This window comes from Bos javanicus, chromosome 4 (genome assembly GCF_032452875.1).
Source record: "Bos javanicus breed banteng chromosome 4, ARS-OSU_banteng_1.0, whole genome shotgun sequence".
Lineage (NCBI taxonomy): Eukaryota > Metazoa > Chordata > Mammalia > Artiodactyla > Bovidae > Bos > Bos javanicus.
This window is the reverse complement of record NC_083871.1, coordinates 118,831,958-118,853,158: the sequence shown is the minus strand read 5'-3', so window position 1 is coordinate 118,853,158 and position 21,201 is coordinate 118,831,958. Positions and strand designations below refer to the sequence as shown.

Genomic DNA, 21,201 nt, shown 5'->3' with positions numbered 1-21,201 from the left:
AAATAAGTGAATATTTTAGATTTTATATATAGCTCATATCTTGACTGTTTTTAATATGGAAGGACATATTACGTGATTTGAGAAACATGGATATACTTATAATTTTGTTATGTTACAGTACAAAAGAACAATATGAATATTTACATCTAAGTATAGATTCAGTCATTTGATGACTTTCTAAGAATATGAGAAAGTTTTTCTTTTTTGCCTAGTCCCCTAGGTTTCAAATTTAAGTTGGCCTCTTGTTTGCCCTAAGGTCAGAATTTGTTTTATATATTTAAAATTGTACACAATGATTCTTTATTATATTCCATCCTGGTGGATTTAGTGAAAAATTCAATCTAATGTGGACAAAGGAGTGATGTCTAATTGATACAAATATTGATACCATCTGTCCCCATGGTTTCTGAGGCTGGGTCACCGTGAAGAGGCCTTCATCCGGCCGCTAGAGGGCGCCGGAGGCTGTGGGGAGCCGGCGGGATTCCTGCCTTCTCCAGTAGATGGCGCTTTGTGCTCTCACCAAGTTGGGTGTTCACAGAACTGCTTGGCAGCATGCCTTAATTAGCCTTGTAATCCCTTGATTAGAATCACAAATTAAAAAAAAAAAAGAATCACAAATAAAAATTCGTTAATCTACTCTCGTGGTGGAAAGTGTTAGGAAAGTAATTAATTGTTTAAAATGGCTCTGCAAAATGTTTTTTTAAAGAATTTTTTGGGTACTTTCTTCAAAGCTTAATGGTGTTTTACATAATTTTCAAAAGAAAAGTCAGTCTGAACATTACAAACAGTAAGCAGTTAGTGTTTTTTGTCTTGCTGAGAAATATAAATTTCCTCCCCTTCCAAAGAATTTTTGTTTTCACATCGACAGAAGCCCAGTTGTTCATGTGTTAAAATTAAACAATTAAATCTTTGTTGTGTTTTTCAGGGAATCCGAGCCCGAATTTTAGAAACTCTGGTCATGCTCATCCTCCTGGCCTTGCTTATTCTGGGGATCGTGTGGGTAGCCTCAGCACTCATTGACAATGACGCTGCCAGCATGGAATCTTTATATGGTGCGGATTGACTTGTTTAAACCAGTTTCTCTAAGGGAGACTACGGTTTGGAATATAATTACACATTCACTTTTTAAAACATTTAAATAATTCTTTGTATATTATTATGTAATAATCCTTGTATAGTTAATCCGTATTGTTAATTTACAGAATTAAAAAGTCTTTTGACATGTTTAAGGAAAGAAATGAATGTTTATGTGTTTCTTGTATATAGAATGAGCAAGCAGCTTTTCAGACTTTTTTTTCCCCCCTTTGGTTAATTGGTTTCTGTTCTTAAAATTCCATGGAGGCTTATTTTCTCCCTCTAAACATGTTTTGCAAAAGAGTTATTTCCTGTTCTTCTGTTTTAGATCTTTTTATTGTACAATTTAGAAATTACATGGTTTAGTAGACTGAAGTAGGCAATTATGATGTTTACTATCTATAGTCAGTCTGTGTCTTAATGCACAGTATTTTGGATGTACTAAAATATTTACATTTTTTAACAGATCTCTGGGAGTTCTACCTACCTTATTTATATTCCTGTATATCGTTGATGGGATGCTTGTTACTTCTCTGTAAGTATTTTTCTGACATAATATTGATGTTAGAGCAGAGTTGTTCTGTGTTCTAGAAAATTATGGGCAAGTTTCCTGATGAGGTTCTTTAACAGCTTGGAGATTTTGTTTTTAAAGTTGGCTCTTAACTTTTTTTGTATGTTCAAGACAAATTTTGATACACTGAAACCTTGAACCAATAAGATACCTTTGGTTTTCTCTAAAGAAAGCCTCTTGCGCAGAGCTGGAGAGAGAAAGGGAGGGAACACAGAGTCAGACACGCTTCCCAGTTCTCCCTGTTGCCCCCGCCCCAGCTGCAGCACTGCCTCCTGTCTTTGAGTGGTAACTGGCAAATTCTGTTTGATGAATTCGTGGTCTTTTTTTTCTTCACAATATGTATTGTTTTACTTAAAGCATCACATTGTATCTCAGCAGCACTGTGAGCAGATGAGTGTGGGTAAAACGACGTCAGTGTATTGTCGTCACTTGCGGGTGGTTAGCATTGGCACTTGAAATGCAGCCTGTTTTCTGGCTGGTTTTCTTTGACTTCTTTGAAGTGAGAGCCCTTGTTGTGATTCAGCTGCTGGAGTCTGGCATCTCCTGCCCCTCCTTGGTCTTCACAAGTCTCCCTTAAGTGCAAGAATGCCCACCCTCCGCGTGCCAGCCCCTCGAGCGTCTCTAGTGGTGATATGAGGAGCCCTGTGACAGAACACCGGGGAGACCTAGGTTCGCACGGAGCGTCTTCTCACGGCAGCAGTCCTGGAGTCTGGCGTATCTCGGGCCCGCAGTCTCTCCTAACTCTGAAGGAAGCTCTCTCTCTTCCGCAGTGTGCACTCCCGTCGGCCTCTCCCGCATGTTCACTGTCATGGGGCAGCTGTTGGTGAAGCCAACAGTGAGTATGTCGTCGTGAAACGTCTTGTCTGTTAAATAAACACTTACACATTTGAACATCTCTCAGGTTCTAAACTAGCGTTCAGAAACAGAGAATATTTTTATATATTGATATCCCAACTTGCTACTGTTTTGGTTTCAGTTTTCTCATCTTTGGAAACCAAATTTGTTTTTGCTCTTAAAATGCAAAGTAGAGCCACACAGGTGAAAATGCTTCTAACAGATTTGAAGACAAAGTGCACAGATATTTAGAGGTATTTTAAGTGTCCATTATCTTATATTTCATGGGGTTGCAGAGAGTCGGACACGACTGAGCGACTGAACTGAACTGATCTTATATCAAATAGTAATAACTCTTTTATGTTTCAAAGTTTACTATATATATTCTTTTAATTACAAAGCAGTTATTTCCTGAAAATTTGTCTGCATATTATATCTTGATTAATTGAATTATACCTTCCCCTTTAATCACAGAAATACTGTATATTCATTTTAAAATAATTTTCAGTTGATAGTAGTTTTGATGATTTGTTCCTAAGTTGCTTTGGCTTCTGGGTTTCCCCAGTGGCTCAGTGGTCAAGAATCTGCCTGCATTGCAGGAGACACAGGAGATGCAAGTTTGATCCCTGGGTTGGGAAGGCCCCCTGGAGGCGGGAATGGCAACCCACTCCAGTATTTTTGTCGGTAAAATCCCATGGACAGAGGAGCCTGGTGAGCTACAGTCCATGGGGTCACAAAGAGTTGGATATGACTGAAGCGACTGGACACACATACTCATACTTTGGCTTCTAGCTATTTTGTCAAGTATTTAACAATATGAAAATAATTCTTACTGTATTTAGAGAGCTTGTCACTCCCGTTATTTTCATTGCCTGCATATTCCGGTCTGAACTGTGCACATGTAAGAAGGCCTTCACACCTGTCCGCCCTAGGTTTTCCTGGAGCGCCCCTCCCGCCGTGGCCTCCCGGGTGTCTGTGACTCCGGTCAGCCTCCCAGCTGGCGAGCTGTGCCGAGCATGCTGGGTTCTCCCCTTTCCCAGGCCCGGCGAGGGCCTTTCCCTCGCCACTGCCTGCTGCCTGCTCCGGCTCCCTGGCAGCACCCTGGAGCCCCGGCTCTGACACCAGCTCCGAGCCCTGCCTCACTCCTCTCAGCCACGACAGTGAAGCTTCTCGCGTTGCATTTCCATATTCCCCTTTGTCTGTATTTCACTAGTTGTACTTATTAAATTATCATGATTATGTTTTCTTCCCTGTCAGGGTGATTCATCAAGGGAAAGAAGCAGAGAATATCATAGTAGACATTCTTTTAGGAAATGTTTGCTTAATTTTGAAAGTTTTTTTTTTAATGGCAATCTTCATATTTTTTAAAATAATGGATTTTTTTTACCTGTTATGTAAATGTGCACACACTCAAATATAATACATATGCTGTTAAATCTTGAAATTTGCTTTCCTCTTAAAGAGGTTTTGTGACATAGTATTCATTTAGTTTCTTCCTAATTCTCTGGATGTTTTGTTTTTTTTTGATCTCTCTCTCCGTTTCTACTTTCTGCCCCCTAAAATAGGCAAATGTTTCAAGTTCTATCCTTGGGTTAATGGTGCTCTGCTCTGGTTTCCTGAGCATTCTGCCACTTCCACCTCACTTCTAAATGTCTATTTCTAGTGAGAAAAAGATAATGAATATAAACTACAGTATATTTTAAATGCTGTAATTGAATACCCCATGGAGTTGAAAACCCAACAGATAAAGAATCAAACTACTTACTTATCTCCCCTCCCCAAGCTTATTTTCTCCCAAACTTGTCGGTTATTAATAACATCTTCAGACTTATTCCTAACATCTCATAATGTTATTTATTTAGTAATTAAGTATTTGCTGTATGTATGCACTGAGTACTTCATTTAATTTCATTTTTCATAACTTCATTTAATCCTGATGATTAGCCCATAAGTTTGGTGATGGTGTTCTTATTTTATGCTTGAATTATCTGCAGTTAGGGAGATCAGTTAGCTTATACAAGATCACAGATCTAAGAGGATGGGGCAGGGCTTGAACCCAGAGGCTCTTCTTGGAGCCGGGACTCTGGGCCGCCGCTTGTTCTACATTAAGAACGAGAGTTCGAGCCCTTCTGTTGCTGAGTGTACTTTGTACCTCCCCACCTGGGTGTTCTGCTTGTCATTTGCTCTGATCGGAATGCCTTTTCTCCTTTTGGTAAATGAAGCTACCAGGTACTATGCTACTGCCATCAAAAACATTTGTGAAGACTTTTTTCTTCCCAGATAGAAGCTGGGAATCTTTCTTCCTCCGAACTTCTGTAACATTTTATTTTAGCTTCATTTATGCCTTTGATTTCAATTCTATAATTTTTTTTTCATGTCTATCCTGAACATAGAATATAAGCTGTTTGAGGTCAAGGACTAAGTCCGATCCATATTTAGGTCCCCATCAGCCCAGACTGGCTAAGAGCACAGGCTTTGAAGGCAGATAACTTTCCTTTGCCAGACCTTAGTTTGGTGGCGTATTACAGGGTGGGGTGAAAAGAGTCTGTTTTTCACAGGTTGCTGTGGAATGACGGGATGAAGCATGCCAGCCCTCACGCAGACATCTGTGCTTCTCTGGGCTTCATCTGTGTCACTCACACCAGCACGTCCCCGTGGTGGCGAGCCATCAGTGGGCAGCTGCACAGCTGGAAGAAATCCTTTCGTGTTATTGTTCTTGTTCTTGTTATTGTTCTTTAGTTGCTCAGTCATTTCTGACTCATTTGTGACCCCATGGACTGTAGCCCACCAGGCTCCTCTGTCCACAGGATTTTCCCGCTAAGATTACCGGGTGGGTTGCCATTTCCTTCTCCAAGGGATCTTCCCAGCCCAGATTGAACCCAGGTCTTCTGTTTGGCAAGCAGATTCTTTTTGGGTGAGCCACCAGGGAGGGCCCCTCTGTATGTGTTAGACCTTGAGAAAAGCGGAAGGTGTCCATTGTGGTCCAAACAGTAGAAAGTGGTGAGAACCTTGATGGAAAAGGAACTTTGTTTTGCGGCCCACAGAGGTGTGGCCCATGCTCTCCTCACAGCGGGAAATCTGCCTTGGATGACTCAGCCCTGTTTAAGGGCTCCCCCTGGGGCTTCCATGGACCCTTCTTCCTCCAGAGACTGGAGTGTCGGGGTCTCGGCTGCTGCGGGAGGGCCACCCCTTTCTTCCCATTCCTCCTGGGCTCACAAGATGGCCATCTTTTATAATTACTTGTTTCTTACTGTATATTCTTATTTAATTATTTTATTTTGTTTTCAGCTCTAGGCCATAAATTTGTTCAAATACTGGGAATTATTGGATTGCTTTGATACTTGATAGGGATTGCATGATTGAAATTCCTTTTTCTGAAAATGCCTCATCAGGGTTCTGAAAGGATATATGTATTAATATATAGGATTTCCAGCATTTTGTTTTGTCCATCAACTCACAATTTATTGTTTTGCTGAGAAATAAGTAGTTTGGGGTTGAAGGACACAACATTAATAACAGCTCTGGGCTTCTTTTGGAGTTTTCCCAGAGCTAGGAAGATACTTAACATTGGCTCAAGGAGGCCAGCTGTGATGAGTTCAGTTCAGTCGTGTCCGACTCCTTGCGACCCCATGGACTGCAGGACACCAGGCTTCCCTGTCCGTCACCAACTCCCAGAGTTTACCCAGACTCATGTCCATTGAGTCCGTGATGCCATCCAACCATCTCATCCTCTGTCGTCCCCTTCTCCTCCTGCCTCCAATCTTTCCCAGCATCAGGGCCTTTTCTCAGGAGTCAGTTGTTTTCATCAGGTGGCCAAAGGGATAATAAATTTCCCGCCTGTGATAATAAAGCTTTTAGGTTTTATCAGTAATGAAGACAGTGCAGAGACTATCCCATATAAATTGGCTGTTGATTAGTGGGTTTTTCTGGTGGTTGATTTTACTAATGTTGTATGCTCTGGTAGTGAGTGTGTGTGTTCAGCACTCGGTAGGGTTCGGTCTGTGGGGTAATTTTCATAATCCCAGTGTTTGATATTTGTGGACATCTTTTAGTATATAAAGATGATGTAAATGGAAAGTATGAATGGTAGTGATTTCATTTATGGATTTCTTGTTCTACACATCATGCAGGTTAATGTATTAGTAGATTATTGGACCATTATTGGACTGGGTGATCTGCTCCTTCCAGCTCCAGAGAACTGGCTTGGGCACGAAGAGATTACTGATTCAGCTTTTTGGATGTTTAGAGTGCTTGCATTTGTGTGCCTTTGAGAGAGTTGCAGAGTTCTTTCATTCTTTAAACTGAAACAACCCCAATTTAGATGTATGTAGATTTTGTGAGAATCAGCTTTCAGTTCGCTTAGCTCTGTACTAAGACTTTTTACTTGATTTGCAAATAGAATAGTTTGAGCATTTTTATTTTAGATTCCTATTAATTTGAATGGTTGTCTAAATTATAGGCCAAGTAGCCTAAATATTCTCATAAACACTGCTTTTGTAATGTATTATTCAATAGTGTGGTCTTTACATTTAGATTCTTGAAGACCTGGATGAGCAAATTTATATCATTACCCTAGAGGAAGAAGCACTCCAGAGACGACTCAGTGGTATGTATTTGTTATATTTATTGCGTATTTAGACCAGAATACAACATTAGTTAATTCTAAAAAGACGGATAATTGAGGGGAGAAAGACAAGCCCCTCAGGCCCTTGTGCTGGTGCCCGAGGCTGAGACGCAGAGGAGCACGTGCACTGCCCGGGTGAGGCCGTGTGCTGAGGAGCAGCGGCGCTGGGCCAGGCGCCCACTGAAAGTCGCTGTGATCTGGCAGGGTCTGTTCAGCGCCCGGACACTGGCCGTGTCTGTCCTCCACCAGATCCTCACGCACCACGCGTGTCAGGACTTACTGGCGTGTTGCAGGTTTGTCTTAGCAGCCGTAACATCCCTTCCTTGTGTCTCTCCTGTTGAAATATCTAATGTGTGGTAGAAAGCAGTGTTTATTCTATAAGAAGGGGCCAAATTAGATTGTTGTACTCAGGAACTCTGTCCTCATTTGGGGATACTGTTCATTACCAACTGATAACCACATAAGCCTGTCAAAGACTTTAAATTTTAAATTTTCATTACTGATCATTTTTGGCTTCAAATGATGAACCAGTAAAGAAAAGAGTAATGACAGTTTAACAGAGATATGACATAGTAAAATTTTTTATTTTACTCAAATGATTTTCACCCTGCAGTCTTTTCTCCTACGCAGTTTTCTTCTAAATGTTGAAAACCTACCACCGAGATCAGATTATTAAAATAGCTAACTATATTTTACAGTCATAATTCAAGAGTAGGTATAAAATGGAAGGTTACTTTAACTACAAAGTATTGAGAAATGGGAAGAAAGATACCTACTTTCTTCAGTTACAGATAGTGAATTTAAATCATCAGCCCCAAAATGTTGATATTAGACATTATTCCTAGATCAAAGAATTTCGGATTGTATCTATTCTAGAGAATTCTTATCGGTAATAATTATATACTTTGATACGGATAGCTTTTAGACTGGAACTACATGTATCTTTTATTCTTCTAACTTTATTAAAGCTATTTTAACATTTAAACCTATTTAACTTAAGAATTATAACTTTAATCCATACTGTCAGCTTTCTAATATTTCATTAAAATAGTTAATATTGTAATGAACTTGTCTTATTTAGGTAATCACGCCATTGTATACTAAATCTGCCTGGATCATTCAGAATCCATGTCTAGCTGCCCCCTGCGGTGTGGGGTTATGTCTCAGCTTATATACATACTACTTCTGTCTTACAGATCAGGAGGCTCAGATCTAGGAAGGGTAATATACAGAGCTCTGTGAATTAAAGAATTTGAAATAAGGCTAATCAAAAGAAACCCCAAAATGTAGGCTTTTCTCATTTTGTCCTTCAACAGTGGAGAAAAAAAGTCTCTCCAGAATTTCTCTAGATCCTTAGCTCCTCAAATAAAAAGTGGCTCCATTATAGCTAAAGAAATTGAAGAGGAAAACACTTGCCAGGAGTTTGAGGTAGTATACAATGAGGCAAAGCCAAAATATACAAAACATCCCAGCTCACACAGTAATGGTATAGCTTGCAGGGGATTAAGAATAATATGATCTGCGACTTCCTGGCAGTCCTTTGCCTTCCGATGCAGGGGACGCAGGTTCGATCCCTGGTTGGGGAACTAAGATTGCAGGTGCCTTGCAGGCAAAAACCCAAAAGGTAAAACAAGCAATATTGTAACAAATTCAGTAAAGACTTAAAAAAAAAAAAAAAGGATGATGTGATTGCCAGTGCTAAGTGCGCTTTTATTTTCTGCCGTTTTGGGAGGCGATGCGCTGCTTCTGACTGTTGGTGGTCATTAAGGGTCTTTCCAGGGAGACTGTGTGTTGGGACATGTTGGGATACAGCTGTCGCTTTGCTCTTTGCTGCTGGTTAGCGCTCTGGACTGTTGAAGGTGGAATATAGAGGGTTCTGAAGCAAAATGGACATTTTGATTAATACAGATGAAGAATTATGAGCTTCAGTAAGTATATTTGTCAGTTGTGCAGAGGGAAGAAAAGCCAAGATGGAACAAAACCCTATTTTGTAATTTGCTATTTAAGAAAATATAGATCATAGGAGGTTAGTAGGGCTTTCCCAATGGTTCAGTGGGTAAAGAATCTGCCTGCAATGCAGGAGACACAGGAGGTGTGGGTTTGATCCTTGGGTTGGGAAGATCCCCTGGAGGAGGAAATGGCAACCCACTCCAGTATTCTTGCCTGAAAAATCCCGTGGACAGAGGAGCCTGGTGGGTGACAGTCCAAAGGGCTGTAGAGTCAGACGTGACTGAACACATATTCACTACTAGGAGGTTAGTGATGGCAGTCATCCCATGGTTTAATAGAGTGCTCTGTCACATAGATTTTGTTGTAATAGTTATCGTATATTTTAAATTATTTTTAAATATTGAAGTTTAAGTTTTTAGTCTGGGCTATTAAAAAGAATTTCGGGATAGAGTAAAAGATTTTAAAAGCTACAGCTTACAGTGGTGATCCAGCCCAGAACTTGTGGTGGTGTTTGCTGAGGGCACGCTGGCTGTGCTTTCTTGGTGCTCGTGGGCTGTGACGGGCATCGTGTGTAGCTTGGGGACATCTGCATGGTTTGTTCTGATCCCAGCTTTGTGGTTACCTGATAAAACATGATACTTGATGTCAAAAGGGACTTAATTGTGGGAATAACACTGTTTTGTTCTGGAAGATATGATGACTTGTTGTGGTAGTCATTATACGCCTGAGCTCGGTTTCCATGCTGGCGTTTAAGTTATCAGCACAGCTTTGGGATGCACTGCCTGCCTGTGACTTCTCCACTGCTCCTCCTTGACACTTGATGGTGCTAGAGGTTTTGTGTTGTTAATAGTGTTATTTTTTAAAAGACAGTAACAAAGTAAAGCTAACTGGCACACTATTACAGAGAAGCTGTCCTGCTACCAGCCTGCCCCACTCTCTCCCCTCTTTTCTCTTCACCACTCTTCTTTTTCTAAGCACCAGACATTGTGCAGGTGAATTTAGAACCCGAGTCTTGAGATCGTGGGCTAGTTAACTGAAGAAGAGGAAGGGACGTGGTGAGACTGCGTGAAGGCTGCGTCCAGGGCTGAAGGACCTGACAAGAACTGGAGGAAGGTGGTGTGTGTGTTTCTGGAGCGGGAGGGAGCCTGTGCAGACCCGCACTGGAGAGGGCAGGAGTGACGGTGCCTTTTGCCCTTGGCCTCTTTCCCGTCCGGCCGAGGAGCCTGGGGCTGTCCTGTGGTCTCAGACGCTGGTCTGCACGTTTCCTTGAGGCCGTTTCTGCCCGCGGTTCCCACTGTCCCCTCCCCTGGGACATCCTGCGCCAGCTCTGGGGCAGAGCCCGGACCGGTGGCAGGCCCGCAGCGCTTGGCCTTCCCTGTGTCCTGAAGTCTCAGCTCCCCAGCAGCCCCCAGTGGGGTCCTGCTTGCCGCCCGCCCTCTGGCGCTCCTCCTGGAGCCTGCCTGGGCTGCCCTTGCTGTGTCAGACGCTGAATCCGTGTCTGCAGACCCTGACCTGACTGAGCGCGTCTCCTCTCTCCAGCCACCCTCCCCTCCCAGGCTCTGCCTGCTCCCTGCTGGAGGACTCGCGCTGTCTGCTCTTTCATAAGTGCTCTCTCCGCCATGCCGGCTAGTCCTCTGGGAAGCCCCTGGAGCCCTGTCTTGGAGCTGCTTACTGCCGCCATGCGAGCACGGGCCTCGTCGTGTGCACGCATTCAGGTGCTGGCGTGACCTCAGCACCTGCCGCCCAGCTCTGACTTCTCCAACTCACTTCCTGCAGCCACTCAGTGCTGAGACTTTTCACACATACCGTGTGTTCACCCTCGTAACCTCTCGCCACCGCCGCTTGCCCCCGCATCCCCCTCGTCCCCAGGCTTCACCACAGTTACACTGGTGCCAGGCTGTCGTCACAGCCAGTGCCCCGTGTGCGCTCTCATGCCCCTTCGCACTCCCCGTGTTGTGCTCACGCCTGGCGAGACTGTGGCCTCGGTCCAGCCCGCTCTGCGCGTCCTCTTCCCGCATGGCCGTTCACCGCCTACTGTGGCCGCCTGACCTTTCTCTGCTGTCTGACCAGTCTCTAGACGACTGCTCACGTCTTCTCTTCTCTCAGACCTCCTTCGCTGTCACTCTCAGCTGATACTTTTCTTCCTGTTTTGCCAAGAAAGCAGAAGCTCTTGTGTCAGAACGCTCGCCCCTCGCCTGGGTTTGCCTGCGCGCGCTGCGTCTGGCCGCCCCGCCGCTGGGCCGAGGCTGCGGCTGGCCCTCCCCGGTGCAGCGGGCCGCGTCCCTTCTCCCGGCTGCAGAGCTCGGCTGGCTGCCGCCTGTCTCACAGAAGCAGCTGGCTCCCTTCCGTCGGTGTGGGGAAGCACCGTGGTTTTTCTCAACAGAATGAGAGAACAAGTAAAGGAGTAAGGAAAGGGAGTGTCCACAGAAACAATCCGTCGATCGAAGAAAGAAGTGGAAAATGTTAGTCGAGCCTGATTGAGGATTACAACTTCGGAACAGTCTCTCAGAAAGCTCCTTCCCTCTAGTTAGAGGTCAAAGCACAGGTGTGTGAGTTTTGAGCCAGGGCGGTACGTTAATGCCATGTTACAACCAGTTTATATATGCTCTGGGCTCATTTCCGCCTCTGTGGCTACCGAAGCGCTGGCGCCGTGCTGGCCATGACCCGCAGCCCTCATCCCGGCTCTCCTTTCTCCCGGGGATGCCACCACTCCGCTCAGTTTCCTGTTCTCGACACGCTCCTTGCCCTCCAGCTTGACGGGCTGCTGCTGCTCAGCCTGCGTTGCTGGGTCTTCCCCGGCCCCCCACCTCACGTGGGCCACCGCGTGCCTCGGTCCTGGCGCGCCTCTGTTTGCCGCCCTCCCGGACCAGCCCTCTGGCGCCGTGGCTGCTGGCCTCCAGCTCTGAGGAGCCGGGGGTCTAGTGCACACTCCACTGGGCTGTCCAGTTGGCATCCTGAACACATCTCGTCCAAAATCAGCTCAGTAGGCCTCTGTTCACACGGAGCTGTCCCTGCAGGTGGCAGACCCAATCTTCAGGTGCCCAGGCGAATTCATTGGCGGCTCTTCATTCCTGTGTGGGTTCCTTCGCGAAGTTTTCGCCTCTGGCTTCAAAGCCTCTCCAGCATCTGACCACGCTTTACCCCCTCGCCCCGTGGCCTCCCTGGTCTGAGCGACGGCCAGCCACCACTGGCTGAGCCGGTGCAGATCCCCGTCGGCTCCCTGCGCCCATCCTCGGCCTGAGAGGCGGGAGAGCACTGAGGGTCAGCCCTCCCTCACTTGTGGGCTCCCGGCTGCCCCCGGCTCCTGTAGGCGCCTTGCGGCCCCTGCCTCTGCCTCTCAGCTCTTTACCTGCCAGGCCCGTTCCCCATAGGCCTTCCCGCAGTAAGCCTCGCGGCCAGTGCTGCCAGGCCTGCCTCCCCCCGGCACTTCTTTTCTCCTTCCCCTTGTTTGTACAGCACTTTCTGGTCACTGATGTACTGCTCATTTCTCATACTGCCCTTCTCCCTGCCTGGAATAGGAACTCAGCAGGCAGGGCTGTATGCTGGTTTTCTTCCTGATCCTCTGATACCACCAGGCACGTGGTGGGCTGGGAGTAAGTGGACAGATGAAAAGCTCACACAGTGCTATGTCATTTTACTGTAGATGTGAAGAATGAAGAAGTGAAATTTGGTGATAGCATAAAAAACCACCGCATGGAACAGTGTTTAGAAAGCCCATTGTAGAGACCTCTGGAGACGAGCCAAGACGGGGGAGCTGGAGACCATGTGATTAGTGTCAGTGAAGGAAAAGAAAGAAAGCGATTTTCCCTCATTGTTAAGCCATGAAATTGGAGCAGTCACAGCCCATCTCTACTCCAGGACCCCTGAAGAGTGGCCCAACAGAAAGTCCCATTACATTAATCTTGGTAGAAAATCTTTTGTAATTCCTTCCCAGGATTAAGATACATATACATTAGCCTGTTTAAATGTTTAAGTCGCACAGCAGCATTAATTGAAATAATTAGCTTTCGTGTGTATAGCCTATGGGTGTACTGGGTAACTTTAGAAGTACCTAATGAACAGGAATTATATTTTGTTGTTGAAGTTCAAAACCTTCACAGTTCTTTTAATGTGATTTATTTTAAAATAGCCTTTGAACTTAATGATTCAATTCCATTTTTTATGTACTGTTTTCATCTTCATGATAAAAAGTTAGTATATCACCTTTGGTGGCAATTACTTTCCTGCTTCATTCTAATCTTTTTAAAAGCTTTTTCCATTGAAGTTTGTACTAATTCTTTATTCTTAAGAGCACAGAAGATGTACTGATTTCATTTTTGCTGTATCTTTGTATTATGAAAAGTAAAAGATTGAAAAAAACTCCCACACATCCTCATTTTTTGTGGAACTCAGTAACCTGTAGTTCTAGAAGCTTGTTGTTTATCCCTCAGCCAAGTTTACCAGGCAGTCTGTGCTTGCTCAGAGTGGTGGCGTCCTGTCAGAGGCTCTCCCGTCGTCATGGGAAGCGTGGTTGGCTGTGTGATGTCTCTCACACGGCACCCTTCGTGGTGTAAGGACGCGCTGGGCTTCATCTCAGGTCCTCTGTGCTACTTTCATCTTGACTTCCCCTCAGCACTCTTTTATAGTCTTGCAGTGGTTATTCTGTTGGTTATACCACTGATGTAAGAGTAACTCAGATTTACCAGACTCTGGAAGTAGTAGTCTGAAGTTGATCAGATACTGACTTTCATCAAGAACATACATAGCAAAGATTGTTGACACTGAATGACCCCTTTGGGGGCAATACTGTGACAGAAGAAAGGATTTAGTAATATCTTGACTTTATGAACTAACAGAAAGTGAAAGTGAAGTCGCTCAGTCGTGTCCAACTCTTTGCAACCCCATGGACTGTAGCCTATCAGGCTCCTCCGTCCATGGGATTTTCCAGGCAAGAGTGCTGGAGTGGATTGCCATTTCCTTCCCCAGGGGATCTTCCTGACCCAGGAATCGAACCCGGGTCTCCCACATTGCAGGCAGACGCTTTACCATCTGAGCCACCAGGGAAGCCCCAGAAAAGAATATTAATTCTACTGGTAATACTAATTAAATGGTTTCTTTTAGTAAGACACCGACGTTTGGGTCCAAGGGTCTGAAACTGTAGGAGACATCTTGTTATAATTTATTCAGCTTCTTGAGCCATAGAATCACTTCCATGACAATAAAATATGGCCCAAATAGTGAGATGAAGGAGGGATGAGGCGAGGTGGCTGAAGAGATACAGTACCAGTAGCTGGAGAATACTTTGGAATAATTCAAGAGTCAAGTATGTATTCTCTGAAACTGAGAGAGAGAGATTGCTCTGTGTAGACGATCCAGATTTGTTAGCAGGAGATGAGTTTAATGCACATGAGCTGCTTGTGTAACCACACCCAGGTTATGATGGTGTTCCCAAGAGTAACACCTTATCTTAACACCTTATCTGGCTTAGGGTACACCACCACCTTGTAGCTAAAGTAGGAAAAAAAAGGGCCAAACCTTTCATTGTACACAGTTTCATATAATGTTCCTAAAGTTGTTTAATATTCTGCATATTGCCTGTGATCATTTTATAATGAAAGTATTTTGCATTTTCAAAATTGTGTTGGATATAAAAAAATCTCATATTACTTGGTTCAGTAACTAGCCATATTTTTGTGCATATGTCAGAAGTAAACAAACTATTTTAACAAATGCTAGCATTGCAAATGGAATAGAAATGGAAATAGAGTTTTTGAGCGTATGACTTGTCTGTCTCCTCTATAGATGGTAATGGTGTTTGTTCATGCCCAGGTGGATGTTTTAGAGATTGCATGTCCAGGCTTCAGTTTTCAAAAGCTTTGTGGGGCCTGTCTAATCACCAGTGGCTTTATGGTGTATAGTAATTGGTATTTGCTTAGGGGATGGAGACTGTTCATTCTATGAATTATTAGGAGTCTTGGGTTTTAACAACAAACTCGTTTGTCTAAGTGACTGGGAATAATGAAAAGTATTTGAGTGACCTCACATTCTTGGTGACAGAGATAACTTTGGTCAGTTCAAAGTACTAAATATAATCAAAACTTTAAAGAATTGCTTAGATAATGGATTTTATAACTAGCTTTCTTTTGTCTATACACTAAATTTAAAAGTTAAATGAAACAATATATACTAGAGGCATCTGTTTTCAAGTAGTAATCATGGAGACTAAGTTTACGACCCTGGATTGTTTCAGTTCAGTTCAGTTCAGTTCAGTTGCTCAGTAGTGTCTGACTCTTTGCGACCCCATGAATCGCAGCACGCCAGGCCTCCCTACTGATTTGTTTAGGGAGATTGTTTTCTTGCTTCATATTCTTTGAATTATTTACATAATCATTTGGAGATTTATATTGGTTTTTAGAAATGCACTGTTATATATCGTACAGTAAATAGTGTCTGTCCTTTAATATATGAATATGTGGCAGTTAGGGCTCTCTTACATATTAAGAAAAGGTGTGAGGACAGCTTAATTGTTGAAATGCAGGACTTTGGGAAATTCTGTTATCTTGGGAGGAAAATATTTTCAATGCCACACTAGTTTTTCAGCTTAAGAATAAAGCTGGGAAAAGTTGCCTTCAGCTATTAGTTTTCCTGAATCCAAAGAGACGGGTGGGGCAGGATCAAAAATACTCATTTGATCAAAGTTATTGGCTCTGAAGGGATTCTTACCTGTGTGAGAAAGATGAAAGGTGTTGTTTTTATTGCATGCTAGTAACAGTGTAATTTTGAACTAATTGGTGGTGAACTGCCAATCACCTAGGGGGAGTGCAAATAGATGCTCTTACAATTCCCTTTGAGGTAGTGAAGTCTTATGTTGAGGCTGGAAGGAAAACAGAATAATACCGTTAAATTGACCTTAAATGAGCTGCTTTGTGGTTTTCTTGGAGAATCCCTTTTTATTTTTCATGACTAGTCCAAACAGGTTTTGTCTACCAATTTGACTTATTGACTAGACAATGCTGACATTGAACATTTTAGATTCATTTTGAAATAAAGTAATGATAATACAGTCTTTAGGATATTTTGGTGATTTTGTTGGTATAACTGAAGTTTGTATAACATTCCAGTACTTGTTTGTGATGTGTCATGGCTCCTTACAAGAGCCATCATTTCCTTTTATACTGGAATATTCTGCCCAAACAAGCTTACTTTTCTCACGTAGGTAATGAGATATACGGTAAAAGGTGGTGATGTCTTTGAAACTTGTATTATTCCAGATGAAAATCTAGTCATTTAGTGAAACCATAATTTCTTTTAAGGACAATAAGTATGTATTCTTGATTTTAGTGTGCAGGTCACTCAGTGTTTATTAACTACCTATTGTGTGTCTAGCATTGTGTCATCAAAAAAAATAAAAGCAGTGTTACGGAAACATCACTTTAGTTATTTTCCTTTGAAAACTTTGATTGGCCTGGACATCTGTACTGAGCTTGTTAGATATCACACCCACAAAGTAGGCATTTATGTCTTTTAATTTTACGTTAACAGCAGGAATACTATCTACTCTGATTTCCTTTCAAAATTCTGAATAATAGGTTATTATTTCTAGCAGTGAACTGGTTACTGGGATTATGCTTTTCTTTACAAGCATAGGGGATGAAACATAGTTTGGGATTGTGTTTGTAATTTCTTAGGTGTAGAAGTTAAATGAGCATTAGCTACAGATGCATACCATATAATTTATAAAGAAATGGAATGAAAAGTAAAATGTTCTTTACCTCTAAGACTATTAAATTCAAAGATACTTGAAAATCTTATAATGCTGTGCCGTCTGACTGTAAATCTCTGTTATACAGAAGTACCCACCAACTCTGCAACCTAAGTGTCTGTCTTTCGCTTTGGTTGCCAGAAGCTCTGGGTTTGCAGTAGCAGTGCAGTGGTTTGGGGCACACTACCTGAGTACCTCTCTCTCTCTTTCTCCCCAGTCTCTAATCAACTGTATACTGGGAAGCAAAAAACTCATTAGTTCTGGAAATAGTGTATAACGTTTTAGTGCTTTCAAGAGCTCAGGTTCTGCCAAGGGAAGAAGATTGGATTTCTGTCTCTTTAGTGATGGGCAGTGGTGAGAACGGAAGTGCAGCGGGGACGGTCCTTACTTTGCTAGAAACCCAGGTGAGACGGGAGCTTTCTGGTTCCACAGGAGGGCTTAGTGCGCCGTGTGCCTTGTGCCGTTGGCCTGAACCCTCTCCTGAGTCTCTGCCTTTAAGAAAGGAGTACTGTTTGTAGCCTGAGAGACACCAGAGCGCTGAGTCTTCTTCCTCCCGAGTTGGTATTTTGGCCGGTTTATCCCTAGTCTCCAAGAACTCCAGTTACTGGCCCTGCGGATGTCTGTCACTGGTTGAGGGCCGGTCTGCCCGAGAGGGATGAGGGAGCAAGAGCGGCAGGTCTGGGCGTGGTGTGTGCTCAGGGCTAAGCGTGAGGGCCAAGGTGAGCATCTAGAGACCGTGCTTCTGATTGAAGTCAGCTGTTGGGAGAGACGAAGGAGAATTCGTACTCAGCCCCCCAGAGCAGTACAGTTTATCAAAGAGATATGACTAGAGCAGAAAAAAACTGCCTAGAACGTGGGGACAAGTTTTAAAATTTAGTAGACGAGAGATGAGGTAGTCCTTGTGATAGACAGAACAGGGTCTCGCGGAAGCGTCCAGGTCCTCCCCTCCCGAGCCTGTGCGCGCGTCTCCTTACATGGGGACAGGGCTTGTGCACTGCTTCAGTGAGGGGGTTGCGATTATCTTGGGTGGTCTGGTGGGCAGGCACCGTGTCATCACAGCAGCGTGAGGAGTGAGCGACCGAGGCAGGCAACCACAGAAGGGGCCGTGACACAGAAGTAGAGGGTGGAGTGGCCCGAGGTAAGGCCCCCGAGCCCAGGAGTGCCGGCGGTCTCCAGAAGCCGGTTCTCTCTGGAGTCTGCAGAGGGCACAGTCCTGCCCCGCCTCCAGGTTAGACTCCTGACCTCCGGAGTGGAAGGCAAGACATCTGTGCTGCTTTAAGTCACTGAGTTTATGGTAGTTTGTTACAGCAGCAGTGGAAAATGATACAGTCCTTCTGAAAACTGAATCAATCATCTGGTGGAATCAAGTGAGAGAAGGGAAAGTACAGAGAGAAGGAGATCAGTAATAAAATAACACACATGGACTACAGGGCTAATATACCCCATCTAAGTAATATCCAGAGGGAGGAAGAGAACAACCAGGGGAAAAGCAAATAAATAACAGAAGAGATAGTCAGCGAGCTGAGGAAAGAGCTGAGTGTACATTAAAAAGGTCACAGAGTCCTAGGCAAGATTATTAGCAAGAAATCGAAAAGATCCAGTTATCCTATTAGATTCGTGAATTCTAAGAACAATGGTAATGATGATAAAAGGTTTACTGGCTTTCACATAGAAGAGTCACTTACAAAGGAGAGAGAGAGAAGAATTAGAGAAGAATTAAACTTCCCATGTAGCACCTGTTAAGGATTATTGAGTACTCTGGAGTCTTAAGGGTGCAGGGAAAATAGCAATTAAAAATTCATGCATTTCTAAAGATGTCATGTACCTATTAGGACAGAAAAAGGCATTCATTTATTTATTCATTTTAGAGTAGTATATTTACTGACTAGGTACTTTTCTAGTCATTAAGGATATGGTAGCTCCATACCAATGGAAGAATGTAGTAATAATCTTAAACTAAGTATTTTTAAAACCACCTCAGCACAAACCATGGTTTAGGAGGGGTGGGTGGAAAGCAGTGAGAGAATGGTTTCTAGAAAGCATTGTGAAATTTCACCTTGGTGGGGGATCAGTTACCTAGTAAGGTTTCCCTCTAGGGTTTTATGTTGAAACAAATATAAATCTTAAGTCTGTGTGCTCAGAATGAGAAAGTAACCACTGAAGTGTCAAATTAACATGAGGGAAAAGAATAAACAGAAATTCCACTTGGTGGGGAAAGAAGAAATGATAAGCAAAGTAAAATAAACAGGAATCACGAAATCACATGAAAGGGGGGAGGGCATCAGTCTCAGTCAGAAGCCAGCTTGTGGGCAGCGGGGCTCAGGGCCTGGGTGTCACTGATACGCTGCTAGAACACCCGCCTTGCAGCCCTCTCAGTGTGCAAACTTACAGTTACATGAAACTATCTCCTTATTTTTTTTTTGAAGTTTAATAGGTTTTATTCCATTGTTATTCCAACACAAACTTTGATCATGGTTACAATGAATAAATAACTGAAATACAGTTTCATACACGGAATTTTTAAAAATGAGAAATTATTTACAAGTTAAGCCAAAAATTAATGCCCCAAGGAGTAATAAACAATTCTCCTGGTAAGTTGGAAAACTGGTTTACAAATGCTTGAAAATTCATACTTGATTTTTTTCCATAGCCACTATAGATAAGGTATAGGAAAATGTCCTCTGTGTTTTGGTGGCTGCCCATCATTGGTCAGAGTCATCTGAGGTGGAAATACAAACTCACCAATGAAACTTAAAGCCCAGTAAAGGAAAACCGACTTATTCTGGACACTCAGTTGCTAACAGGATGTAGACGGTAAGAGCCACTAAGAAAATGGTGAGGAAACACTCCTTTCGATGTGCTTGGTATGGAGTCAAATGAACTTCTGTGGCCATGGACAAAGGAGACCATCTAAGCGTTAAAACATAGTGCTGTCTGCATGCCCACTGGCCCTGCAGTGCTTTTTGTGCACTAAAGCATAGGAGTTAAATGAAACAGTTCATGTAAAATGCCTAGCTATCTCCTTATTTTTGAGGTGAGTTTTCAGACAAGCACAGACCTAAAAGAAGGAGAACTTGAGCATAGAAGGCCGCACAAATGTTTTGAAATTTAGTAGACCTGAGAGAATTTTAGAAGTGACTAATTCAGCAGACCCAAGGAAGCTGAATCCTACACCATCTGTCCTTGATTAATACCCCAACCCCTGAAAGTCCACGAAGTGGCAGCAGCAGACACCTTCCAAAGTGGGGCTGAATGGGACGAGTTAAGACCAGGAGGACTGGCTGAGAAGCCTGCTCATGAACGAGTTTGGTCCCCCATCTCGTCCCTGTCTCCAGGGTCTCAGACCACTGCCTCTTCCCCACCCCAGCAGTAGGGGGCGTTCTTTTCCAGAGAAAGGAAGCCTGTGGCCTGGGCCTGGGCCAGGGAGTGGTGGATCGATGAGTTCTCACAGACTAAATGCCTGGGCCCCCGGCTCTCTTTGCTGGGACAGCTGAGCTCTAAAACCCTGAGAAGGAGATCAGAGGAGTCCTCTGGGGACTCCATCCGTCCAGGAGAGCCTTCCAGGCTCCTAACAGTTGGGTGCCCATGAAGAACCCGCTGGAACACCCAACAGGAAGTCTTGTTGCAATTGTAGAGTTTCAAATCAAATTATCATTTTAGTGCTTCCTTCTTAAGTATGAACCGACAGCTCAGACTCACCAGACTTAAGAGGAAGACTTCTCCCAGGAAAGTAGGAACCAAGACAAACACGCAGTAAAGGGTGCTGGGGGAGAGCAGAGCACGCACAGGAGAAGAGCGCGTACAGGTACATCTGTCGTTAGTGTTCCGGGAGAGGCTGGGACCGCGTCCATGAGAAGGGCCAAGGTTCCGTAAAAACGGAATAGCTGGCGAAATTTAGAAATGGTAGTATGTCTACAGGATTGGAAGATAAAGAAGATAGGTCAAAATAGGCAAAAATAAGGTGGAGTTAGAATATTAGAGAACCAGTTCAGGACATCTAACATCTAACTAATAGGAATTCCAAATGGGGAGAGCAGAGAAAATGAGATGGATGGGATGACAAAATCAAGCAGATGTCCCAGTCCTAGAGGACAGGAGCTCGGGGATTGAAAGTGCTCACCCAGGGCCCAGGCTGGGGCACAAGAGTGACTCCCGATGCCTGGACAAGGCGGGAAATGAGAAGCGGTTCACACTCAGGCCCAGCAGGAAGAAGAGCTTCACACCGCTCAGCGCCATCACTGGGAGCTTGCAGACGGTGGAGCAATGGCATCACAGTTCTGGTGGAGAAGTAGTTTTGACCTGGCTAATGAATAATAATAAATCTGTAAACACTAAAGGGAGAGGCTCCCTTGCGATTTCTTGATTTTCCTGCATTAACTGTTACTTGACGTCTACAGAAGATGAGAA

At 43.8% G+C, this 21,201-nt stretch overlaps 1 protein-coding gene across 7 annotated transcripts in view; it reads left to right on the top strand.

Moving 5' to 3' along the window:
- Positions 1-21,201, top strand: part of LMBR1 (limb development membrane protein 1) — a 133,219-nt gene that overhangs the window by 73,352 nt on the left and 38,666 nt on the right. For all 7 annotated transcript variants that reach the window (XM_061415315.1, XM_061415314.1, XM_061415318.1 and 4 more), the window contains 4 exons: positions 926-1,052; positions 1,541-1,609; positions 2,416-2,480; positions 7,013-7,085. In XM_061415315.1, the coding sequence (XP_061271299.1) occupies positions 926-1,052; positions 1,541-1,609; positions 2,416-2,480; positions 7,013-7,085 (334 nt within the window). The remainder of the gene's footprint in view (positions 1-925; positions 1,053-1,540; positions 1,610-2,415; positions 2,481-7,012; positions 7,086-21,201) is intronic.